The sequence below is a fragment of the Phascolarctos cinereus genome, unplaced genomic scaffold, assembly GCF_003287225.1.
Source record: "Phascolarctos cinereus isolate Bilbo 61053 unplaced genomic scaffold, phaCin_HiC Scaffold_3;HRSCAF=262, whole genome shotgun sequence".
Classification (NCBI taxonomy): Eukaryota; Metazoa; Chordata; class Mammalia; order Diprotodontia; family Phascolarctidae; genus Phascolarctos; species Phascolarctos cinereus.
In genome coordinates this window covers 142,549,880-142,577,641 of record NW_027555736.1, presented here as the reverse complement: position 1 = coordinate 142,577,641, position 27,762 = coordinate 142,549,880, and the positions used below count along the sequence as shown (strand labels likewise).

The 27,762-nt window shown below is 37.7% G+C and overlaps 1 protein-coding gene and 1 long non-coding RNA gene across 4 annotated transcripts in view; one reads left to right on the top strand and one right to left on the bottom strand.

Moving 5' to 3' along the window:
* Window positions 1–27,762, bottom strand: part of LOC144456307 (uncharacterized) — a 118,471-nt gene that overhangs the window by 82,376 nt on the left and 8,333 nt on the right. The window lies entirely within an intron of this gene.
* Window positions 13,770–27,762, top strand: part of CA12 (carbonic anhydrase 12) — an 80,066-nt gene continuing 66,073 nt past the window's right edge. The window contains exon 1 of one of the 3 annotated variants that reach the window (XM_078151197.1): window positions 13,770–14,015. In XM_078151197.1, coding sequence (XP_078007323.1) covers window positions 13,925–14,015 — 91 coding nt within the window. In that variant the 5' untranslated portion in view covers window positions 13,770–13,924. The remainder of the gene's footprint in view (window positions 14,016–27,762) is intronic. The other 2 variants (XM_078151195.1, XM_078151194.1) reach the window with 2 other exon arrangements.

The window sequence follows — 27,762 nt, the reverse complement described above, 5'->3', positions numbered from 1 at the left end:
AAGTATCTATGATATGGAAGGCATTATACTAGGCACAATGCTGTTTTAAAAAATGAAACAGTCCTTTCTACTTGAAGGAGCTAACTTTCTATGGGGGGAAAAGAACATATGTGAGAATATCCAGTGTGTATATGTGTGTGTATACACACACATGTATGTATATATGGATACACATACATATGTATACATAGTATACACACATATATAATAAAAAAATTTAAACAACAAACAAGAGAAAGTCCCTGCCCTCAAGGAACTTATATTTTATGAAAATATAAGTGCTAAAACTAAAACAACTATATCTTCACACATATGATAGTTATTGGAAAAATGTAAACTCATTGAAAGGAGAGACTATTATTTTTATACTTTTATCCCCAGTGCCTGGCAATCAGTCAGTCAACAAACTTTTATTAAATGCCTACTATATGCCAGGCACTATGCCAAGCACTGGAAAAACAAAAAAAGGCAAAAACAGAATCTCTTCCCTCAAAGAATTCACAATCTAATGGGGAGATGACATGAAAAAAATATGTACACATGAGATAAATACATGTGTGTCTCTCTGTGTATATATATACATACACTATACATACACACATGTGTATGTATACAGTACATATACACACATGTGTATATATACAGCACATATACACACATGTGTGTATATACATACACACATGTATGTATATCTATATATATCTAGAAGGTGATCTCAAAAGAAAAGCACTAGGTAGGAAAAGGCAGGTGATTTGGGGGCAGGGAGGCTGAGAAACACCTCCTGAAGATTATTTATATATACCCATATACACTCACATGTGTGTGTAACATGTATATAAAATTTATTTCATTAAATATTTCCCAATTACATTTTAAAAGATTTTTTAACAATTATTTTAAAAAATTTTGAGTTCTAAATTCTCTCCCTCCCTGCTATCCCTCCCCTCTCCTTAAGAAGGCAAGCAATATGAATATACATGTGAAGTCATGCAAAACACATTTCCATATTAGCTATGTTATTAAAGACAACACAGATAAAAAAACCCAAGAAAAATAAAGTTTAAAAAAAAGTATGCTTCAGAATTCATCAATTCTTTCTCTGAAGGTGGATAGCATTTTTCATCCTGGATCCTTTGGAATTTTCTTGGATCATTGTACAGATTAGAGTAGCTAAGTCTTTTACAATTCATTATTGTTACAATATTGCTGTTACTGTGTACAACGTTCTCCTGGTTCTGCTCACTTCAGTTTATATGAGTTTATAGAAGTCTTCCCAGTTTTTTCTGAAACCATCCTGCTCATCATTCTTATAGCACAATAGTATTCCATCAAAATCATATGCCACAACTTGTTCACTCATTCCCCAGTTGATGGGCATCTCCTTGATTTCCAGTTCTTTGCCACCACAAAAAGAGCCGCTATAAATATTTTTGTACAAATAGATCCTTTCCTGTTTCTTTGATCTCTTTGGAATATAGATCTTCACAACTCCACCAATAATGCATTAGTGTCCTAATTTTCCCACATCCCCTCCATTTTCCTTTTCTGTCATACTAGCCAACCTGATAGGTGTGAGGTGGTATCTCAGAGTTGTTATAATTTTCATGTCTCTAATCAATAGTGATTTAGAGCATTTTTTTCATATAACTATAGATAGCTTTGACTTCTTCTGAAAACTGCCTCTTCATATCCTTTGACCATTTAGCAATTGGGGAATGGCTTTTATTTTTATAAATTTGGCTCAATTCCCTATAGAGTTGAGAAATGAGACCTTTATCAGACAAACTTGCTGTAAAATCACCCCCCCCCAAGTTTCCTGTTTTTCTTCTAATTTTGGCTGCATTAGTTTTGTTTGTGCAAAAGCTTTTTTAATTTCATTCAGTAAAAATTATCTGTTTCACCTCGGATTCTCTCTGTCTCTTGTTTGGTCATATGTTCTTCCCTTATCCATAGATCTGACAGGTACATTCTTCTGTGCTCCCCTAATTTACTTATGATATCACCTTATTTCTAAATCATTTATTCATTTTGACCTTATCTTGGTATACAATATGAGATGCTGGTCTATGCCTAGTTTCTGCCAAACTGCTTTCCAGTTTCCCTGGCAATTTTTGTCAAGTGTCAAGTTCTTGCCCCAAAAGCTTGGATCTTTGGGGTTATCAAATACTAGATTACTATAGTCATTTACTACTGTGTGTTACGTACTTAGTCTACCCCAGTGGTCCACCACTGTGTTTCTTGACCAGTACCAGATTGTTTTGATGATTACTACTTTGTAATATAGTTTGAAATCTGGAACTGTTAGGCAGCCTTCCTTCACATTTTTTTCATTGATTCCCTTGACATTTTGTTCTTCCTGATGAATTTTATTATTTTTTTCCTAGCTCTATAAAATAATTCTTTGGTAATTTGGTATGCCACTGAATAAGTAAATTAACTTACGTAGAATTGTCATTTTAAAAATATTGGTTCAGCCTACCCATGAGCAATTAATATTTTTCCATTGTTTAGATCTATCTTTGTGTGAAAAATGTTTTGTAATTGTGTTCATATAATCCCTGGGTTTGTTTTAGCAGGTAGAGTCCCAAGTATTTTATATTGTCTACTGTTATTTAAAATGGAATTTGTCTTTCTGTCTCTTGTTGCTGTGTTTTGTTGGTAGTATATAGAAATGCTGATGATGTGTGTGGGTTCAGTTTGTCTCAACTAGTTTTTTAGTTGATTCTTTAGGATTCTCCAAGTTTGCCATTATGTCGTCTGCAACGAATGTTAGTTTTGTTTCCTTGTTGTCTATTTATATTCTTTCAATTTCTTTTTCTTGTATTTCCAGTACGGTACTGAATAATAGAGATAATAATGGATATCCTTGTTTCTCCCCTAATCCCACTGGGAAGGCTTCAAGTTTATTCCTGTTACAGTTAATGCTTGGCTTGGTTTTTAGATTGATACTACTTATTATTTTAAGAAAGATTTCATTGATTTCTATGCTTTCTAGTGTTTTTAATTGGAATAGGTGTTAGATTTTGTGAAAGGCTTTTTCTGCATGTATTGATATACTCACGTAACTTTTTTTGCTTTTGTTATTAATGTAGTCAGTTATACTGACAGTTGAACCAGCCCTGCATTCCTGGTATAAATCCTACCTGGTCATAGTGTATGATCTTTGTGGTACGTTGTTGTAATCTTTCTGCAAGTATTTTATTTAAATTTTTTGCACCAATATTCATTAATGAAATTGTTTTCTGGTTTTACTCTCCCTAGTTTAAGTATCAAAACCATATTTGTGTCATAAGAAGGAATTTGGCAGGACTCCTTTATCTATTTTTTCAAATAGTTTATATAGTATTGGGATTAATTGTTCCATAAATGTTTAGTAGAATTCACTTGCAAATCCATCTGGTCCTGGCTTTTTCTTAGGGAATTCATTTATGGCTTATTCAACTTTTTCCCCCCCCAGATAGGATTATTTAAGCATTCCATTTCCTCTTCTGTTAATCTGGGCAGTTTTTTTGTAAATATTCATCCATTTCATTTAGATTGTTAGTTTTACTGGCATATAATTGGGTAAAATAACTCCTCATAATTGCTCTAATTTCATATTTTGTGGTGGTACATTCACCCTTTTCATTTTTAATATAGTAATTTGGTTTTCTTTTTTAAAAAATCAAATTAACTGATGGTTTATCTATTTGATTTTTTTCATAAAACCAGATTCTAGTTTTATTTATTAGTTCAATGATTTTTTTTTTACTTTCAATTTTATTAATCTTACCTTTGAGTTTCAGGATTTCCATTTTTGTGTTTAATTGGGGATTTTAAATTTGTTTATTTTTAACAAATCCAGGAACTATATGAACACAATTACAAAACAATTTCACACAAATGAATTCTGATCTAAATAATTGGAAAAACATCAGTTGTTCATGGGTAGGCTGAGGTAAGATAATAAAAATGAAAATTCTATCTAAATTAACTTACTTATTCAGTGTCATACCAAACAAACTACCAAAAAATATTTTGTAGAGCTAGAAAAAATAATAACAAGATTCATCTGGAAGAACAAAAGGTCCAGAATATCAAGGGAACTAAAGAAAAGAAATGCTAAGGAAGGTGGCCTAGTCATACCAGATCTTAAATTGTATTATAAAGCAGCAATCATCAAAACTACTTGATACTGGCTAAGAAATAGAGTGGTGGATCAGTGGAACAGGTTAGGGTCACAAGACACAGTAGTCAATGACTATAGTAATCTACTGTTTGATAAACCTAAAGACCCCAGCTTCTGGGATAAGAACTCACTATCTGACAAAAACTGCTGGGAAAACTGGAAAATAATATGGCAGGAACTAGGCATAGACCACCATCTTATACCATATACCAAAATAAAGTCAAACTGGGTATACAATTTAGATATAAAGGCTGATACTATAAGCAAACTGGGAGAGCAAGGAATAGTTTACTTGTCAGATTTATGGAGAATGGAAGAAATTATGACCAAACAAGAGATAGAGAACATTATGAAATGCAAAGTGAACAATTTTGATTACGTTAAATTGAAAAGTTTTTGCACAAACAAAGCCAATGCAACCAAGATTAGGAGGAAAGCAGAAAACTGGGAAAGAATTTTTACAAGCAGTGTCTCTGATTAGGGCCTCATTTCTAAAATATATAGAGAACTACATCAACTTTATAAGAATAAAGGTCATTTCCCAACTGATAAAGGGTCAAAGGATATGAACAGGCAGTTTTCAGGTGAAGAAATTAAAGCTATCTATAGTCATATGAAAAAATGTTCTAAATCACTATTGATTAGACAAATGCCAATCAAAATGACTCTGAGGTACCACCTCACACCTATCAGATTGGCTAATAGAACTGCCTAACAGAAAAGGAAAATTATAAATGTTGAAGGGGATGTGGGAAAATTGGAACACTAATGCATTGTTGGTGGAGTTGTGAACTGATCCAACCATTTTGGAGAGCAATTTGGAACTATGCCCAAAGGGCTATAAAAATGTGCATACCCTTTGACTCAACAATACCACTTCTAGGTCTGTATCCCAAAGAGATCATAAAAATGGGAAAAGGACCTACATGTACAAAAATATTTATCATAGCTCTTTCTGTGGTGGCAAAGATTTGGAAATTGAGAGGATGCTCATCAATTAGGGAATGGCTGAACAAGTTGTGGTATATGAATGTAATGGAATATTATTGTGCTATAAGAAATGATGAGCAAGCAGACTTCAGAAAAACCTGGAAAGACTTGTATGGACTGATGCTGAGTGAAGTGAGCAGAACCAGGAGAACATTATACATAGTAACAGCCACATTGTGCAATGACTAACTTTGATAGACTTAGCTCTTCTCAGCAATGCAAGGATCTAAGACATCTCCAAAAGTCTCATGGTAGAAAATGCTGTCCACATCCAGGGAAAGAACTATGGAGTCTGAATGTAGATTGCTCTTTTTTTTTCTTCTTCTGTTTTGTTTTGTTTCTTCTTTCTTGTGGTTCCTCCTATTGGTTCTAATTCTTCTTTACAACATGACTACTGTGAAAATATGTTTAATAGAAATGTACATGTAGAGCTTATATCAGATTGCACACCATCTTGGGGAGGGAGGAAAAGAGGAAGAGAGAGAAAATTCAAAACTCAAAAGCTTATGGAAGTGAATGTTGAAAACTAAAAATAAATTAATTTTTAAAATTTGTTCATTTTTAGTTTTTGTAGTTGCATGTCCAATTCATTGATCTGTTCTTTTTCTCTTTTACTGATGTACACATTTAGAGATATAAATTTCCCCCTATATTCCACTTTGGCTGCCTCCCACAAATTTTTGAATATTGTCTTATTGTCGTCATTCCCTTTAATGGAATTATTGATTGTTTCTATAATTTGGTCTTTGACTCACTCATTCTTTAGTTTCTAATTAATCTATACTTCCACAGCTCCTTATTAAATGTAATTTTTATTGCATTATGGTCTGAAAGGGGGGTACTTTTAACATTTATGCTTTTCTGCATTTGGTTGTGAGGTTTTCATGCCCTAATATATGGTCAATTTCTTTGTGAAGGTGCCATATACAGATGAGAAAATGGTGTACTCCTTTCTATTCCCATTCAGTTTTCTCCAGAAGTCTATCATGTCTAACTTTTCTAAGATTTCTGGTTATCTCCTTGACTTCTTATTTATTTCATGTTAGATCTATCTAGCTCTGAGAAGGAAAAGTTGAGGTCTCCTACTAGTACAGGTTTAACATTTCCTTCTGTAATTCATTTAGCTTTTCCTTTAAGAATTTGGATGGATATGTTATTTGGTACATATATGTGCAGTATTGATATTACCTCGTTGTCTTTGCTCCCTTTTTGGCAAAATGTAGCTTTTCTGCTCATCCCTTTTAAGTCTATTTTTGCTTTTGCTTTGTCTGAGATCATGATAGCTACTCCTGCCTTTTTTACTTCAGCTGAAGCATAATAGATTCTGCTCCTGCCCCTTATTTTAACTCTGTGTGTGCCACTCTATTTCAAGTATGTTTTGTGTAAACAATATATTGTTGATTTCTAGTTTCTAATACCTTCTGCTATCTGCTTTTGTTTTATGGGTGAGTTCATCCCATTTCTATTCACAGTTATGATTACTACCTGTTCATTTCCTTTCATCCTGTCTCTTTCTCTTCTTTCTCCTCCTCCTCCTCCTCCTCCTTTGCTTGGCTTGTAGCTGTTTTGACTTCATTATCTCCTTCTGAGTTTGTGTCTTGATCTTCCCTATCACCATAGTAGCTTTTTACAGCCAGGTTCTTTTTTGTTGTTTGCTCATTTTCTACCCTATTTCTTGATTTTGAATTTTATATTAAAGACAGTCTCTGTTCCTGGCTTCAGGCTTTTTTACCCTGCTGTTTTCAGAGCTAGTTCTGGAAGTCTGAAGTTTTCAGTGCTTCCAAGGTGGCATGATCTGGGGAGAGGTGTGGTTACTGCTCTCCTGGTCTTTACTCTGGTCCTTACCCAGGAAGGGCTATTGATCCCTTGGGGCCAGAATATATACTGTTCCTTGAGGTCTCTGATTCCCTTGAATTCAAAATTGATACTGCCCCTCATCAGGGTTTCTACTTCCTTCTTGACCAAAAGCACCCCTTCCCCGTGCTTGAACTATGATCCAGTAGTGGGGGTAGGAATGAAGCTGCTAAACAGTGTCTGATCCTGCGCCCAGTGCTAGCACAGGGGTCCCTTGTAGTTTCTTTCTGACCAGTTGCAGGTTCCCTTACCATCTCTGGTAAGCTCCTGAAGAGAGCTCCTAAAATTGCGGCTGCTTCTGTCACTACCAGAGCAGTGATGTTTCAAGCACACGGGTTCTAAGCCAGCTTCCAGCCCTGTGTTACAGATGTTTCTTTCCAACCTCCTAAGTTGTCTCTGGCTAGAAGAATGACTCATTCTGACCTTTTGTTGGCTCTGCCACTCCAGAATTTCATTTGAGGCATTATTTTAAAGCTGTTTAGAGGGAAATGTTGGGGGAGCTGAACTGCACAGTTTCTCTAGTCTGACACCTTGACTTCACCTCCAGAAGTCAGAATATGGGTTTTGAGCTGGGTCCGGAAGGAATGCAGGGAAGCCAAAAGGCTGAAATAAGGAGGAAGAGCATTCTAGGCATGTAGCACAGCCAGGACAAAAGCACAAAATTGGGAGGAGTGTCCTCTGTGAGCCTCAGCAAGAAGGCTGGAAAGATAGGAGGGATCCAGGTTGTAAAGGACTTTACTTTTATTGGAAGGGAAGGGGCTGGGGGTGCGGAGAGTTTCCTTCATAAGGTCAACAAGAATTTATTCACTATGTGCCATTTGAAGTGAATTTTGAAGGAAGCCAGAAAAGGCCAAGAGGCTGAGGTGAGGAGGAAGAGCATTCTATGGACAGGGGACAGCCTGGCAAAATGGAGTCTCTTATGTGAGAAACAGCAAATAGGCCCATATGGCTGAATCATGGAGGCTGTGGAGGGGTGTAAAATGCAAGAAGACCAGAAAAGTAAGAAGAGGTCAGGCTGTGAAGTCCTTTAAATGACTGAGAAATGTAATATATGATCTTTGAAGTCAAGGGAGTTGCTGGTATTTACTGAGTACAAGGATGACATGGTCAGGTCCTATTAGTAAGATCAGTTGGGCAGATGAGTGGAGGATGGACTAGGGGGGAGACGTGAGACAGTAAAACCCACCAGATGCAACCTTTACAGGTAAGAGGTGATGAGGGGATGGTATAAAGCGTGAGGCAATGGCAGAGTAGAAAATAGGAGAGATTATAGAAAGGTAGAAATGACAAGATTTAACAACTGAATGGCTATGTGAAGTGAATGAAAGAGAGAGGAGCTGAGGATGACACTGAGGTTGCCAGCACATAGCAGGCACTTCATAAATACTTGTAGAATAACTAATTTTATACCCACAACAATCCTGTGAAGCATTTAGGACAAGTATTGGTTATATCTGATGAGAAGATGAATAAGCTAAGGCATTGAGACATTAAGTGACTTGTTTGTCACACTTTAGGTTAAAGACAAAGCCAGGACTAAAACCCAAATTTTCTTAATGTGAATCCTGCCTTTCAGTGACATACTGTGCAATGTAGCAGTTTCAAAAGGATATTTACTTCCTCAGTTTATAATTCAAAGATACAAGTGTTGAACATCAAGTTAACATTGATAACAAACAAAAGTAACTGTTACCAAGACTGGAAGGAAACAGGAAATCATTCATGAGGAGATATAGAGAGCTTCCCTTTGCCACTACCCCTTTTCAATAGTACTTACTGGATATTTTCTGCCTGGTTTTTCTTTTTGACCAAATGGAAGTCGTTATTAAAAGAAGGAACTCTGACTGTTTTTAGTTGGTTCCTTGAAGACTGTATTGAGAGTGTGTGAGATTTTTGTAGTTTACCATGTGCCATTTGGGCAGGTGTGCTATTTATTGAATAAGGCTTAAATATCCCTTTGTACCCTAGTTTAGCTTGGGGAGAGAAGCACACAGTTTTCTTGCAGACAATTATATCATTGTCAGGATCCGAATGAGATGTCCTTGGTTTGCTTATATAGCCAAATGATCAAAGCACCTAGAAAACTACAGTTCCCCAACCCAAAGGGGTATAACCAGAAAATAGTCCCTTGATTTGACCTCAGAATTGGTAGTACTTGAAGTAGACTGACATTGTCCAGAGGAATAATTCTCATCTTTGAGGGGGGAAAACCCACTCCAAAGTAAGCCTTACTCTTGAAATGCCAAGGATTAATTTATGGGAGGGGCTACATAAGCTAAAACTAAGAAGAGAAGGTATATTAGGCATTAGTGTAAATTGTCAATTTCTTTTTTTTATAAGGAATTTTTAAAAATTAATTAATTTTTAGTTTTCAACAATCACTTCCATAAACTTTTGAGTTTTAAATTTTCTCTCCCTCTCTCTCCGTCCCCCTCCCCAAGATGACATGCAATCTGATATAGGCTCTACATATACATTCTTATCAAATATAGTAAATTGTCAATTTCAAAGCTTCTTCTGACACCGTGGAGAAAATAAAACTTCAGCAGGATTTTGCAGGTGCTTGCTGGCTACATTGTTTGCTTTGATGCATGATCCTCATCTGAGCCTTTAACTGGGGGTTCAATTTTAGAGGGGTTTTCTTGGCAGCTTCTCCTATCTGGGCATGCCATTTGGGGGTTGGTTGGCAGCACAGTTTGAATGGAATTTGAAGGCAGAAGATCTAAGTGCAAATCCTGCTTCTGTTCCTTGCTACCTATGTGTCCTTTGGCAAGTCACTACACTTCAGGGCTTCATTACTAAATCCTCCCTAACTTGCCTTTCAATTCTAAAAGTCATATGATAATCCTACTTATTCTGCATGTAGCTTGTTTGTCCACAGTTGTCCATATGTTTTCTCCCCCATTAGACTGTTAGGTCCTTGAGGGCTGGGCTGTCTTTTGCTTTCCTTTGTATCCTCAGGGCTTAGCACAGAGCCTGACACAGTGTTTAATAAATGTTTATCGACTGACTATTGCAGATTTGCACTAGGTCCATTTACCAACCTAACCCAAGAGGGCAACGGATTTATCCATCACAGCACTTCCATAAGAGGATGGCAAGCACAATTCCTTTCAAGCCAATGCCAAATATTCCTCAAGAAGACCCTCTGTAGGAAAGGGCCCTGTCAATTTATTCTGCTGAGAACTTAAGCTGTTTAGCTTTATGTTTTAGTGTTTTTAGTCCCCGACATTCAATTTGAAGAATGTTCTTTTGAAGTTTGATCATTTCACCCTCCTCTGCTCTCTTAGTTTTTCTGATTTCTAAGAATGAAAAAAAATGTCCTCAAAACATTAATGGCAATCAAGTTCAGTTTACATTCTCAATCCCCTCTTTATTGCTATGAATTTATTGAATGATTCAGTACAGACAGGCACTTTCAACTAATTCTAGCACTTTCTTTGTGAAAATAGTCACAATCTAATGTTATGAACACACTGAATTACCACCTATAACCACACATCCTTCCTGTCTCTCCTCTTCCAGTGCTCCTTTGAGTTGTTTGTTGCAGAACTGGTTTCATTTAATATTTAGCTCTGAAATACAGGAAAGCTTATTTCTAGTTCTGGTTTTACTTCCAATTGTATGATTCTGGGCAAATCACATCATCATAGTTATTATTATTATTATTATTGTTAAATACTTTATATAATACTTCATAGTACTTTATAAATATAATACTTTTAAGACTCACAAAGCCTTTTACATGTGTCATCTCATTTGATTCTTGCAACAACCTTGTGAGACAGGTGTTACTCTTATCTCCTTTTTACATATGAGGAAACTGAGTCTGAGAGAGGTCAACTTGCTCAAGGTCATACAGCTAAATAAGTGTCTGATGCAGAATTGAAACTTAGGACCTTCTCACTCTAAATCTAGCACTGTATCACCTCCAAATCCACTGTACAACCTAGCTGCCTCATTGATTTTTAGTTCCCACAGCTATAAAATAAAAAAAACTTAAATCAGATAAAATTACCATTCTTTACTACTCAAAAATTTTATGATTTTATACCTATACATGTTTGTATTCAAAATAATAAAATGACATAGGTATTATAACATATACAATTCTGCAACTCATTTCAGCTTTTAGACGGATTAGTCATTATTAGGGGAAGAAGGGAAAGAATGGACATTTATTAAGTGCCTACCATATGCCAGGCACTATGCTAAACACTTTACAAATATTATCATATTTGATCCTCACAATAACCCTGTGAAAGAGATACTATTATTATCCTCATTTTATAGTTGAGTAGACTAAGGCAAACAGAGGTTAAGTAACTAGCCCAGGGTCACCCACCTAGGAAGTATGTCTGGCTGAATTTAAATTCAGCTCTTTCTGACTCCAGGCCTAGCTCTCTATCCACTGTACCACGAGCCATTTCCTTATTACAAAGGTATTCAGTGAGAGGTAAATTGGAGCAGTGGATAGGCAGTGTATCTAAAAGCCAGGAAGATCTCTGTTTAAGTCCTGCCTCTGACAAATCACCATGGGCAAATCACTTAGCCTTTCAATACTCTAGCCAGAAGTGTTAAAAAAAAAAAAGGCAAAACTCCCAAGCATCCCAAACCAGATTACAGTGTAATTGGAAAATGTTTACCAAAATAAATAAAAATACAATATAACATAAATAATGTTAATTTGTAGTTTTCTAATTCAGTATGCTGCCAAAGGGATGTTTCTATTTGAGTTTGACACTATTGCCCTAGGTAACTCTCTAAGGCTACCAGTTATAGATATGTTGTTGATTTGTGTTTGTATCTGAAAATTTTGGAATATAATAATAAATAATAATAAATGCTTGTGGATTACTTGATCTGCAACAGTGGAGGGTGATTCTAAACTGAGAATTCCCCACATTGATAAATTAATAGGACAATAGATGTAGAGACAGAAGGGACCTCAGCAATTATGTATTCTAACCCTCTCATTTTACAAATGAGGAAACTGAATTTAAGTAACTTGCTGAGTCATATGGCTAATAAGTGTCTGAGGCTAGATTTGAATACAGGTATTCCTGACTCCAAATCCAGCTCTCTATCCATTATACCACACTACCTTTCCATCCTATGTATAGACAAAAGCAGTTGCATTCCTATTAATGCTAGGTAAGAACCATAGGCCTAAATAGTTACTACTCTTTTATCAGAAGTTCTAGACACAAAAAGTTATCATCTAACAAGTAAATTTTCTGCTATGGTCTGAAAATGATTGCAATAGGATTGTCCTTTTACAACTGCTATCTTACAAAGATCTCAAAGTACTTCATTAGCTTTTATATAGCATTTTATACTTTATCAGCATTTATATAGCTCTTTAAGGTTTGCAAAACACTTTAGAAATCATCTCATTTTATCCTTACAAAAACCTGGGGAGGTAATCAGTCAGACAGTTAACAAACATTTATTAAGAACATACTGTATGCCAAGCACTGGCTAAGTACAGGGGATACAAAGAAAGGCAAAAACCTGCCCTTATAAAAGGGAACTAAGAAAACATGTCCTCAAAAACAACATGAAAATGAGTATGTACAAACAAGATATATACAGGATAAGATGGAAACAGTATCAGAGGGAGGACGCTAGAATTAGGTGAGATCACAAAAGACTTCTTGTAGAAGATTAGATTTTAGCTGAGACTCGAAGACCAGGAAGTCAGCAGGCAGAGATGAAGGAGAGAATTCCCAGTATGGGTGACAGCCACTGAAAATGCATCAAGTAGGAGTATAGAGTGTTTTCTGCGAGGAATAGCAAATAGTCCAGTGTCACTGGAGTGCTATTATTAACTCCATTTTACAGATGAGGAAACTGAGGCTGATAGAGGTGAAGTGATTTGCCCAGAATTCACACAGCTAAAAATGATTATAGCTAACAACTATATAATGGTTACTATGTGCCAGGCACTGGGGTAAATGCTTTATAATTATCTCATTTAATCTTCACCACAACCCTGAGAGGTAGGTTCTCTTACTATCCCCATTTTACAGATAAGGAAGCTGAGGCATACAGAGGTTAAGTGACTTGCCCAGAGTTCACACAGCTAGTAAGGGTCTGGGGCAAGATTTGAATTCAGGTATTCCTGACTTTCAGCATAGTGCCTGGCACATAGTAAATGTTTGTTTAATTGATTTAACTCCAGGTCCGGCACTCTATCCACTGTGCCACCTAGCTGTCATGAATGAAATGAAAAAAAGAAATATACATATATATGTGTTTGTGTATTATATATAATATATACACATTTGTATTATGTATATTATGTGTATATACACACACATATATATGTCATAATATAACCAACATGGATGGTCAAACTATATTTTTCCATTGCTACTAGGAATGGATAATACCACCAGAGTATAGAAACTTCACCACATAAGACTATTGTTTTTCTATAGTGCCTCAGGAGCAAAAGTGGTCCTTAATGATTTGTTTACATGTATAGATATGACTCAGAGGTCACTAGATCCAGACAGAAGCAGGCAAAAGTCAGGAGATGAAGTGGTATAAGTGACAATGGCCATCCCCATTCTCAATTGGGTTCATTTCTCCTGCTCTGTACTGTCATGGATCACTTAGGAAATACAGGAGAGTAATAAGGTCTATAACTTTCCTAAAGACTGGGACTCTGGTAGGCAGGGCTCTCCCCCTGCATAATGACATCATTTGTTTGGGGCTGAGCCTTTCAGGAGCTCTATATAAAAACAGCCCTAAGAGAGTTGAGAGCCTAAAGATCTGTCCTGCTTGCCACAGAGCTCCAGCTGAGAGCATGTGGTAGCATTCAGCTTGTTCAGGAGAGGCTTTTCCACTGAGTGAGAAAAAAGAAAAATCCTGTGAACTACCTACGGGGAGACAGCTTTCCTGAACATGCCAGCCCAGAGCATTGTTAGTGCAGCTGGTGCCACCGTGCTTATCCTTTTCTTAAAGGTGCAAACCTCTGTGCCAGCACCACTTAATGGTAAAGTTTCTGCCTTTTTTTCTTTATTAACCTTCCTGAGCTCTTAGATTTTGTGCATAGAATCACTGATCAGATGAATTATTTGATGTCATATTAATATAGTGATCTCTTATCCTCACCTAATGGGGGTAGAGAATAGTAACGCATAACCTAGAACAGCAAATAATCAAGTTATTTTTTAGTTTTACTTTGAATGCATTACTTAAGGTGGTAGAAACAGGTTAAAGCAGAAAGCAAATGTACTGATTATGTTTTAATCATACATTATGTTAGAATTAGTATTCATTCCCTGGATGTAAACTGAACAAAAGGTAGCTTGGGAATATGCTGACCAGTGGGAAGAAATTGCTATGAGACTTAAAATAGGCTATTCATAATCCACCTGCAGACAATAAAGAATTGACTAGTGTTTTATGATGCTCTGATTACTAGGAAAATTGCATATTGGTTTGGGAGATCTCTGGGACAAGATTCATTCCCTTAGGGGATAGATTTTCATGCCACAAACTTCATTTAAAGATGAAGGGATGATGCCTATTAGCCTCAATCATTATATTCTCTGCAAGGAGTGCCCCCCAACTTGTTTTTATTTTGTTTTCTGGGTTTAATCAGTGTTGTAACATTTAAAAGCAAGACTGGGGACCTGAAGCTTAAGTCATGAGCTCCAGGTATGGGTCAGTGCATTTTGCTGAACTGCCACATTTGTGTGTGTGTGTGTGTGTGTGTGTGTGTGTGTGTGTGTGTTGGGGGTGAGGGGTGGGGGTGGCGGTAGCACAGGTTTCAAGTTATTTTTCGAAGAAGAGAAAAATGCCAAACTTTGCCTGCTGGAGGCTGTGCATGTGTGTGTGTGTGGGGGGGTGTCTCTCCAATGCCTAGGGTTAGTGCTTTTCCAGGGGAGAAGACTGACACTTATGGATAGCTCATGGATAATTCATGGGTATTTCATGGATAATTCATGATGGTTCATGCCCTGCGTGGGGCATGCTCTGAGACAGTAAGCCCGGGTCATTTGTGGGAGCACAAATCCAGAGGATTTACGCCTCCCCTCAGCTAAGACATGTGGGATGTTTTGCTGGCTTGGCAGGGGAACTAAAAATCACTTCAGTCCCTGGCCAGAAAACTTATGTGCCTTCTTTCTCTCCTGGAGGTCAGCAAGGAGACCTGAGTGGCAGAACCTATTGTTAGTAACTTTAAGATCGTTGTTAATGAAATTAAGGCATTACATGCTTTATATTAGCTTCTGGTAAGAAAGAAATGGCAAGGAGATGGGAGAAAGATGTGATATAGAAGTTTAAATGAAAAGTAGCAGGAGTTTAAATATATTATGAGTGTTGAAATCTTGTCAACCCTTTTCCCCCTCCTTCAAGAAAACAGCAGCAAATTAGATCTATATTCAGCTTAATAACCCCCCACTCTACACCTACACACACACACACACACACACACACACATACATCTTGCCTCTCTTTGGCTGTCTAACCAACCCAGGACAATAGAGACAACTAGCTATTCATTAGTCCTTTTCATTCTCCAACACCCTTGAATGAAGAACCTTTACCCTTTGAGAGGCAGCTACTTCCCGCTGCCCCACTAGTCAACAAAACAACTTTCCAAAGGTTTGGAATGAGTGGGGGCCTGGGGGAGGGGTTAGACCAGGAAAAAGAGCTCTTCATCTCACACTGTAGTTAGCAGACCTTGCACTCATTCCTGTTCATGAAACATATTTTTATGCAGTTGTGCCTCCTCCTTCTCCACCTGGGCTTCTCAGCTCTTTTAAAGCCTCTGGGTATAAGGTCCAACACACCTGTATCTCCCCTCCCCTCTGCAAAAAAATACCAAACCCCGTCTGTGGTGTAGGACCAGGCCATGGGAATAGAGGTGGGAAATGTGGCCTGGTATAAACTGGGGTTTGTTCTCTAACTAGACTTCACAGTTTTTAATTTCTCCTGCTGCTAGAATTGGTGGATGTCAAGGAAAAATGCATGGGGGATGTTATGAATGAGAGAAAAGTGAATAAAAGGTGAAATGTGAAGTTCTGGGCAGAGAAAGCCTTGTATTATGGCTTTATGAGGCTGTTTTAGGGCAGGTTTTTAATGAATTCTGCAGAGCCAAATCTTGTCTAGCCTAAACCAGTTTGTACTGTGTTTCAATGTGAGGAATTGAGTTTGCAGCTGGGCTGCTCTGCCTCAGCATAGGGTTACATCGAGAGAGTTCTGACAGTGGTTACAAGGAGCTCCAAATGCTCTGAACCCTGTGACCTGGATCTTTACAAATCAGTTTTTGGTTTTTTTTTTCAAAACACACCTGGGACATTTTCCCTACCCAGTCTTGTAGCAAGTTTGCAGGTTCAAACAGGCATTGAAGGTTGAGTTACTCAAGCCTTCCTAAATCACTCAGATGACCTTCTTTAGGATGGAAAAAATCTCTTTCCCGCACAGAAGTCCCTAGTAGTCTCAAGAAGCTAGACCTGATGCTGGGATGAGAAATTTGCCTCACCTGCTTTGTGGAGGTTCAGCCCTGTCGATAGACATGAGTTTCCTCTATCATTCAGGTTTATTCTTCAACATCTTATATCCAGGGAGGAGGAGTAGCCACTCTAGAAAAAGCTACTTTTAATAAGAACCTTAACAGTCTATTTCAATACTATAGTTGTGTGTCAGCTCTCCTCAGAAAGCTAACTAGTTGGATTTGGCATTGATACATATCTGTAAAAGTAGGCAAACCTTCTGACTCAATCCTTATTAACTTTGGTTTTTCTTTAGGCTGACTGTGCTTCCTTTTCTGCACCCCACCCACTCTCAAATCTATTTGATATTTATTCCTCCCCTACTGCACCCTCCCCCTCCCCCACATACACACACACTCTCTCACCCAGAGCCTAAGAGTCCCAACCTCAGAGAGAAGACAGCTCAAGAGGTTGGCTTATTATGCCACTCACTTACAGTAGCCAATCCCCAGACTTGGTGTCAGTCAACACGCTGACTCCTCTGGCCCTGACATTAGATGAGGTAAGAGCTGTCACTGAGGTGTTTTTAGGCACTTCACAGTTGCTTCTTCCTCCATGCCACAATAAAAGAAAAAGCTCAACCTGGGAAACTTCTAGAGTTAGCAGCAAAGATGTTAAGTAACAATCCTCTTGCTGGTGGTGATTTAGTTTGTGGCAGGTGCAATTAAAACACTCAAGCTAAGGATGAACTAGTCAGGGGAAAATTGACTGTTTACTTGGTGGTCTAGGGCCAGGTAACCGACACTTACTGTGTGCTTCTCCCAGGGAGAAGTGGGGCAGAAATACCTTGCCATTCATGGAAACTTAGGCTAGAAGCTTCACCTGATAGGAATTTTGCATAGCTTCCTGTGTGAGAGTAACTGCCATATGTTTCTACAAACCACTGTCATGCTTAGTCAGACAAGCAAGCAGACGTTCAGGGAATAAGACAAGATAATAAAGGGGAGTCTCCTGTTGTTTAGCCCTCAGCTAGTTCTCTTCCCTTTGTTCTTAGGCCCTATTTCTGCTGAGAGAGACCCTGTAGGCAGTAAACCATAGGAACTCACTTGAAAAGTTTTGCTTCCCCAGAATTCCAACCACTTCTTTAATGACAGTGAGAAGCTAAAACAATCCGGCCTGAATAAAGGCAGTAGAATGAGGGAGCCTGGTGTAGTAGATACAGTGGATACAGAAAGATCTAGGCTCAAGGTCTGCCTCTGGCACACATTGCCAGTGTGATCCTAGGCAAGTCTTTTTAACCTCTCAATGCCCCCAGAAAACTCTCTACAATGAGCTGTGGAGAAGGTGTGGCTCTCCATTGGTACAGGAAGTTCCTTACTGGGACCGTCTGCTGACAAAGTCACAGGGCCAGTCTCATCCCATCTCCAAAGTCTGCAGAACTGCTCTTAGGGAAGCTTAGTTTTATTCCCAGTCCACAAAGAAGACTCAGCCTAATGCTGCCCATGTAAATTCACAGCAACCCCCAGGCCACTCCAATGTCTGTCCCAAGGAGGAAGAGAAGCCTTGCTTTCCTGGTTGGCCACTGCCTCTCCAGTAACACTATTTCAGGAAACCCCAAGCCAAGTTTCACTTTGCTCCTCCTGCCTCCTGCTACCTTCTCCCTTTCCTCCACAACCATTTCACCTAACCTCCATCCTTACACCCTTTCAATTAAGAGAGGGCAAGGGAGGCTTCATGAAGAGGACAACATTTGAGCTATACCTTCAAGCATGACTAGGATTTCAACAGATGAAGATGGGGTGGGCAGAGATAAGGGTAGTCTAGGCATTAGGAAAGGTATGATGTTAAGAAAGTATATGATGTTTGGGGTAATGTTAATTAACTTAATTTTTCTGGAATGCAGCTGTATAATGGGGCAATATTGGGACATAGGGCTGGAAGAGTAGGTTGGAACTAGATTATGGAGGGCCTTTAATGCCACACTAAAGAGTATAGAATTTAGTCTGTCAACAATGGGGAATTAGGGAAAGTCTTTGAGCAAGGAAGTGATGGGATCCTATTTAAGAAAGAGTAACCTGGTAATTAGGTAACATCTTAATCATGTAGGATGATTTGTAGGAGGAAGAAATTAGGGCAGAGAGATGAGCTGGGAGGTTGTTTAAATGTCCAGGCAAGAAGTAACAAGGATTTGAAAACAAAGATGGCAGTAAGAAAAAAAGGAAGGAGAGCCAAGATGGCGGAGTAAAAAGGTAGTCGCTCTCTCACTCTCCCCTATCAACCTCTGAAAACCCAGACAACATCACCCCAGAAAAAAACCCTGGAACAACTGAACTAGAAGAAGAAAGACGGGGAGCAGCAGTGCAGCAGCCCAGCAAACGGGTCTCCCAGTGCCTCAGCAAAAATAAGGGAAGCAGCACTACAAAGGGCTCCAGATGGATAAACACCTGGCAGCATTCATCTGAAAGGAGCTGAAGAAAACAACCTAAAGTTTTCATAAAGCCCCAGCCTTGCTGATTCCAGCCCAACACCAGGTAAGCTGTCAGAACCTCCAACTGTCAACCAGGAAGAGATCCTGAAGCCCAGGTGGTAGAGCAGGCACACACCAACACCTGGACCTCCAAGTGCCTCAGTAAGAGCGGGGGAATCGGTGGAAATCAGCTCAGAAAACCACCAGGTGCCTCGGCACTCTACCACAAAGGAATTTCCCAGTGCATTAGCAGAAACGAGGGAGGCAGCATTGCAAGGGGCTCCAGGCAGATAAACACCCTGCAGCACCCATCTAAAAGGAGCTGAAGAAAGCTGAAGGAAAGGAAAAGCAGACAACCTAGAATTGCCTGAAAGTTCCAGCCTTGCTGATTCCAGCCCAACATCAGGTAAGCTGCCAAAACCCTACAGCCTCCAATTGCCAACATAAGAGGCCCCAACACACAAAGCCAGTGACCAAGACCTAGGCTCCCAACACAAGAAGCTTGGGTCAGTGCCCTCTGTTCCCCAGCAGGAGAGCTCAATCTCTTTAAAGGCCAGGGAATAAAGAAACACCATGAGTAATAAGAAACATACCATAGAGAAGAGTGAAGATCAAGACAGAAATTCTGAAGAGCAGACAACATTGTCAACAAACCCACATCTGCAACATCAAAAGGGAATATGAACTGGTATGAAACCCAAAAAAGCCTTCTTAGAAGAGCTCAAGAAGGATTTTAAAAGTCAAATGAGAGAGGTAGAAGAGTCCTTAAAAATATTGGCCAATTGGAAAAAAAGTACACTGAAGAAAAAACACAAAATTGGCCAATTGAAGAAGGAAGTACAAAAACTAACAGAAGAAAACAATCTGTTAAAAACTAGAATTGGACAAATGGAAACTAATGACTCTATGAGAGAGCAAGAATCAGTCAAACAGAAACAAAAAAATGAAAAAATTGATGAAAACATAAAATACCTCATCGGTAAAACAATCGACCTGGAAAATTGATTCAGGAGAGACAATTTAAAAATTATTGGACTACCTGAAAATCATGATGAAAAAAAGAGCCTGGACAGTATCTTTCAGGAAATCATAAAGGAAAACTGCCCTGAAGTCCTAGAACCAGAAGGTAAAATAACCATAGAAAGAATAAACTGCACACCTGAAAGAGATCCCAAATTGACAATGCCAAGGAATATAATAGCAAAATTCAAAATTCCAAAATTACCAGATGAAAGAGAAGGTGCTGCAAGCAGCCAGAAAGAAACAATTTAAATATCATGGAACCACAGTGAGGATTACACAGGACCTTGCAGCTTCTACATTAAAAGACTGCAGGGTGGAACATGATATTCCTTAAGGCAAAGGAGCTTGGATTGCAGCCAAGGATCAACTACCCAACAAAAATGAGCATGATTTTTCAAGGAGGAGATGGATATTCAACAAAATAGGGACTTCCAAACCTTCCTGATAAAAAGACCAGAGCTCAACAAAAAATTTGATCTTCAAGTACAAGATTCAAGAAAGACATAAAAAGGTAAATGGGACAGAAAGATACAATATGTTGTTAATAAGGGGACTGTTTACATCCCTACAAGGGAAGATGACACTTGCAACTCTTGAGAACTGTATTGTTATACACCATGTTAAAGGAGTATACATAAAGAGGGTGGATATTAGTTGACTTTGATGTAATGATAAAAAAAATCTAATCAAGTGGGTTAAATGGATCCAAATAAGTGGATTAATCTGATCTTAGAAAATGTACTGAGAAAGGAGGAGGCAGACAAGGGTAAATTACATTACAGGAAAAGACAAAATCCTATTACAGCAGAGGGAAAGAAGGGAGGGGGTGAGCATTGTTTGAACCTTACTCTCATCAGATTTGGCTCAAGAAGGGAATAATAATATAATCAGTTAGGTATAGAAATCTAACTTGCCCTATAGGCAGTAGGGAAAAGGGGAAAGAAAAGGAGGGGAAAGAGGGAAGAAGCAGTAAGGGTAAAGGGGAAGAAAAGGGAAAGGGATAACAGAAGGAAGGAGGTGGTGGTCAAAAGCAAAACACTAGTGGAGGGGGAAAGGAGAAAGGAGAAAGAAAAGCATAAACAGGGGAAAAAGGATGGAGAAAAAGACACAGATAGTAATCATAACTGTGAATGTGAATGGGATGAACTCTCCCATAAAATGGAAATGGATAGCAGAATGGATTAAAAACCATAATCCTACAATATGTTGTTTACAGGAAACACATTTGAAAAAGAGTGACACATACAGGGTAAAGGTAAAAGGCTGGAGCAGAATATATTATGCTTCAGCTGAAGTAAAAAAGCAGGGTAGCAATCCTGATCTCAGACAAAGCAAAAGCAAAAATAGATCTAATCAAAAGAGATAAGGAAGGAAACTACATCCTGCTAAAAGGCACCATAGACAATGAAGTAATATCATTACTAAACATATATGCACCAAATGGTATAGCATCCAAATTCTTAGAGGAGAAGTTCAGGGAGTTACAGGAAGAAATAGACAGCAAAACTATACTAGTGGGGACCTCAACCTCCCCCTCTCTGTACTAGATAAATCTAACCACAAAATAAACAAGAAAGAAGTTAAGGAGGTGAATAGAACATTAGAAAAGTTAGGTATGATAGACCTCTGGAGAAAACTGAATGGGGATAGAAAGGAATATACTTTTTTCTCAGCAGTACATGGCACATACACAAAAATTGACCATGTACTAGGGCATAAAAACCTCACAATCCAATGCAGAAAGGCAGAAATATTAAATGCATCCTTTTCAGATCATGATGCAATAAAAATTATATGTAATAAAGGGCCATGGAAAGATAGACTAAAAATAATTGGAAACTAAATAATCTAATCCTAAAAAATGATTGGGTCAAACAACAAATCATAGAAACAATCAATAATTTCATTCAAGAGAATGACAATAATGAGACAACATACCAAAACTTATGGGATGCAGCAAAGCAGTTCTTAGGGGAAGTTTTATATCTCTAAATGCTTACATAAATAAAATAGAAAAAGAGGAGATTAATGAATTGGGCATACAACTAAAAAAACTAGAAAAAGAACAAATTAAAAATCCTCAACTAAACACCAAATTAGAAATATTGAAAACCAAAGGAAAAATTAATAAAATTGAAATTAAGAAAACTATTGAACTAATAAATAAAACTAAGAGCTGGTTTTATGAAAAAACAATAAAATAGATAAACCTTTGGTTAATTTAATTAAAAAAAGAAAGAAAAAACCAAATTACTAGTATCAAGAATGAAAAGGGTGAAGCTACCACCAAGGAAGAGGAAATTAAAACAATAATTAGGAATTATTTTGCCCAACTATATGCCAACAAATTTGACAATCTTAGTGAAATGGATACATATTTACAAAAATATAAATTGCCCAGATTAACAGAAGAGGAAGTAAAATACTTAAATAACCCCATCTCAGAAAAAGAAATTGAACAAGCCATTGATGAACTCCCTAGGAAAAAATCTCCAGGGCCAGATGGATTTACATGTGAATTCTATCAAACATTTAAAGAACAATTAATTCCAATACTATATAGACTATTTGGGAAAATAGGTGAAGAAGGAGTCTTACCAAATTCTTTTTATGATACAAATATGGTGTGATACCTAAACCCAGGAAGAGTCAAAATAGAGAAAGAAAATTATAGACCAATTTCTCTAATGAATATAGATGCAAAAATTTTAAACAAAATACTAGCAAATAGATTGCAGCAACTTATCACAAGAATAATACACTATGACCAGGTAGGATTTATACCAGGAATGCAGGGTTGGTTCAATATTAGGAAAACTATCAGCATATTGAGCATATCAACACCAAAACCAACAGAAACCACATGATCATCTCAATAGATGCAGAAAAAGCTTTTGATAAAATACAACACCCATTCCTATTAAAAACACTAGAAAGCATAGGTATAAATGGAGTCTTCCTTAAAATAATAAATAGCATATATAAAACCTTCAGCAAGCATTATATGTAATGGGGACAGGCTAGAAGCATTTCCAATAAGATCGGGGTGAAACAAGGATGTCCATTATCACCACTGTTATTCAATAATGTACTGGAAACATTAGCTTTGGCAATAAGAGAAGAAAAAGAAATTGAAGGTATTAGAATAGGCAAAGAAGAAACAAAGCTGTCACTCTTTGCAGATGACATGGTGATATACTTAGAGAATCCTAGAGAATCAAGTAAAAAACTACTTGAAATAATAAACAACTTTAGCAAAGTTGCAGGCTATAAAATAAACCCACATAAATCATCAGCATTTCTATATATTACCAACAAAGCCCAACAGCAAGAGATAGAAAGAGAAATCCCATTTAAACTTACTGTAGACATTATAAAGTATTTAGGAGCCTACCTCCTGAAACAAACCCAGGAACTCTGTGAACACAGTTACAAAACACTTTTCACACAAATCAGATCTAAATAATTGGAAAAACATCAGTTGCTCATGGGTAGGCCGAGCTAATATAATAAAAATGACAATCCTAGCTAAGCTAATTTACTTATTCAGTGCCATACCAATCAAACTACCAAAAATTATTTTATAGAGTTAGAAAAAATAATAACAAGATTCATTTGGAAAACAAAAGGTCCAGAATATCAAAGGAACTAATGAAAAGAAATGCAGGGGAAGGTGGCCTAGCAATTCCAGATCTTAAATTGTATTATAAAGCAGCAATCATCAAAACTGCTTGGTACTGGCTAAGAAATAGGGAGGTGGATCAGTGGAATAGGTTAAATATGCAAGACACAGTAGTCAATGACTATAGTAATCTATTATTTGATAAACCCAAAGACCCCAGCTTCTGGGATAAGAACCCACTCTTTGAAAAAAACTGCTGGGAAAACTGGAAAAGAGTATGGCAGAAACTAGGCATAGACCCAAATCTCACACCATATACCAAAATAAAGTCAAAATGGGTTCATGACTTAGATATAAAGGCTGATACCATAAGTAAACTGGGAGAACAAGGAATAGTTTACCTATCAGATCTATGGAGAACAGAAGAATTCATGACCAAACAGGAGATAGAGAACATTATGAAAAGCAAAATGGATAATTTTGATTACATTAAATTGAAAAGTTTTTGCACAAACAAAGCCAATGCAACTAAGATTAGAAGGAAGGTAGAAAATTGGGAAAGAATTTTTACAACCAGTCTCTCTGATAAAGGCCTCATTTCTAAAATATATAGAGAATTAAGACAAATTTGTAATACAATCCATTCCCCAACTGATAAATGGTCAAAGGATATGAACAGACAGTTCTCAGATGAAGAAATTAAAGCCATCTATAGTCATATGAAAAAATGCTCTAAATCATTATTGATTAGAGAAATGCAAATCAAAACAACTCTGAGGTACCACATCACACCTATCAGATTGGCCAACATGACAAAACAGGAAAATGATAAATGTTGGAGAAGATGTGGGAAAATTGGAACACTAATTTGTTGGTGGAGTTGTGAAATGATCCAACCATTTTGGAGAACAATTTGGAACTATGCCCAAAGGGCTACAAAAATGTGCATACCCTTTGATCCAGCAATAGCACTTCTAGGGCTATATCCCAAAGAGATCAAACAAATGGGAAAAGGACCCACATGTACAAAAATATTCATAGCAGCTCTTTTTGTGGTGGCAAAGAATTGGAAATTGAGAGGATGCCCATCAATTGGGGAATGGCTGAGCAAGTTGTGGTATATGAATGTAATGGAATACTATTGTGCTATAAGAAATGATGAACAGGCTGACTTCAGAAAAACCTGGAAAGACTTATATGGTCTGATTGCTGAGTGAAGTGAGCAGAACCAAGAGGATTTTGTACACAATAACAGCCATGTTTGTGACGACTAATATTGATAAACTTAACCCTTCTCAGCATTACAAAGATCTAAGACATCTCCAGAGGCCTCATGATGGAAAATGCTGTCCACATCCAAAGAAAGAACTATGGAAGTGAATGCTATCATTTTTTCTCTTCTGTTGAGTTTTGTTTCTCTTTCTGATGGTTCCTCCTATTGGTTTTAATTTTTACTTACAACTTCACTAATGTGAAAATATGTTTAATAGGAATGTAAATGTAAAGCCTATATCAGATTGTGCACTGTCTTGGGGAGGGTGGAGGAAGGGGGAGAAAAATTTTCAACTCAAAAGCATATGGAAGTGATTATTGATAAATCAAAATAAACTAATAAAATTTTAAAAAAAGGAAGAAGAGGCTTTAGGAAAGGTGATCAAGGGCAAGGGTGTATGGATTGATTTCAGTAAGTGGAAGGGAAGCATGACCTCTTAATATAGGACAGAAAAGGAGGAAGAAAGAATGGCTGAAGATATGAAGACTTTTTAAAATATGGAAGAGACAAGACAGGTAATCTGATCAATAGGATAGATGTCAGAAGAATGAGGGGGAAGAAGGAAGGAAAGGCTGAAGGCTGGGATAGTCAAAGTGGTAAAAAGGCTATCTTAGTGGAAGGAATAGTAGTGGGGAGGATTTTTCTGTAGATCCCTGGTTATAGACTATAAGCACTCTTTCCGATTGGGGATTACATTTAGTTATATTCATATAACTGAAAGGGACCTTAGAAATCAAATCCAGAAGTATCAAATATGTGGTCCCAAAACACTCCTGAGTGCAGCCAAAAAACATACTAAAATGTAATTAGGAAATATTTAACAAAATAAATAAAAATAAGAAACACTACATTTTAAAACTAAGTCAATATGAGGCTCACAGGGGTCCTTATGTGTGGATTAGTGGCCTCCTTTCTATTTGAGTTTGACACCACTGGTCTCGTCCCACCTCATTTTATCAGGTCTATGGAGGACTGAGGCAAGTAAATTGACTTTCCCAAAGTCACACAGGGAATATGTGGTGGAACTGAGAGTCTACTACCCCTGGAAAATCCTTGAAGGGAGGACGAGGTAACCAGAACATGAAAATTTCCCACTTAAGATTCTCTGAAATGCCTTTTGAGGCTGCCACTCAAAAAACCTCAAGTAGTTAGTTTTTTGGCTAGGCAATGGGCTTAATTCCCCAGGGTCACACAGCTAGTAATGTTATATGTCTAAGGCCAGATTTGAACTCAGGTCCCTCTGATTTCAAGGCCGGTGCTCTATCCACTGTGCCACCTAGCTGCCCCTAAGTAGTTAGTTATTCACAAGTCAAGACAGAAACAAACCAAACAGATACAGGTTCCTATTTAGGAGCCCAGGCAAAGCAGACTATTTTATTCAAAACAGCTGGTCTGACAAAGAAAAGCAGACAACCTGAGCATCACTGTTCATTTTAATTTATTTTAAAATTAAGTTGGTCCTGCATAGTCTTCTCTCTTGGTCATCTAATCAGCTTTCTTGAGTTCAATGATCATTTTTTTACATAGATGACTCCCAAATCCCTCTACATTCAGGCCTAATCTCTATCCTAGGCTCCATAAAGTCAAGTCACAAGCATTTATTAAGCATTTACCATGTGCTAGGCACAGTGCCAAGCACTGGAGATTCAACGAGAGGCCAAATCAGCCCTCAAGAAGCTTACCTTCTAATGAAGGAGACAACATATAAGTAGTTATTATTTGCCTGCTAGAAATCTCCATCTGGATGTCCTATAGACAACTCAAACTTGCCATGATCCAAGGTGGAATTGTGGTAATGATTCCATGTTTTCCCCAAATCCATCCTTCTTCCAAACTTCTGTTGATAGCACTACCATCTTTCTAGGCTCCCAGTGTTATAGTCTTGGAGGTATCCTTGACCCTTTCCTCTCTTTCAGCCCTTCCATCTAATCAGTTACCAAGTCTTGGGGCTTGATCTTACCTCTATACCATCTCTCCCCTCTCTATTCACCCAAGCCTTACCCTTATTCAGACCCTCACCATGACTTGACTATAGCAATAATGTCTTCTTCAGTCTCTCTGCCTCCACTCAACTCTTCGTTCTCCAGTCTCTCCTCACATAGGGATAGGGAGTAGACCTGTGATTTCTGTAGTATAGGGAACTCCCAAGGAAGGAAACTTCTTCTACTAATGCAGATTGGTAACCTTCTATACAATTTTTAGGCTCAGAGAGCTTCCTGAAGTTAAGTGACTTCCCCAAGGTAATACATCCAATATGCATCAGCAAGGTCTTCCTGGCTTAGAGATCAGTTCTCAATCTCTAGTTTCTAATCTCCTCCATACAGCTGCCAAATTGATATTCCTAAAACATAGATCTAAACCTGTATTCACCCTACTCTAGAATCATCAATGATTCTTTCTTGCCTCTTGAATAAAATAAAATAAAAAAAGATCCTTAGCATTGCCAAATCTGGTTCCCACCTACCTTTCTGGTCTTATTCCATATTATTTCCTTTTACACACCCAATATCCTGGTCAAAATTTGCCCCCCAGTGTTCTTCACCTCCTTTTCAGGAGTGCTCTTCCATGTATGGAATAACATGATCTGACAAAGATCCTCACCATGTCATAGAATCACTGGCTTCCTTTGAAGCATAGCTCAAGTGTTGCTTCCTAAATACAGCCTTTCCTGATTCCTCCTCCTTCCCCCAGGTATTAATATTTTCTCACTCACAAAATTATTTTGAATTACTTTGTATATATATAGAGTTGTATTCGTGTTGTATCAATCCTTCCTCCTCCCCTCCATTAAAATATAAGGTGCTTGAGGATAGACATTTCATTTTTGTCTTTTATATTCCCAGAGCCTGACAGGATAGAGGACAGAGAGCCACTGTGTTAGGAAAATCTGAGTTCAAGTCTTGCTCCTGACACATA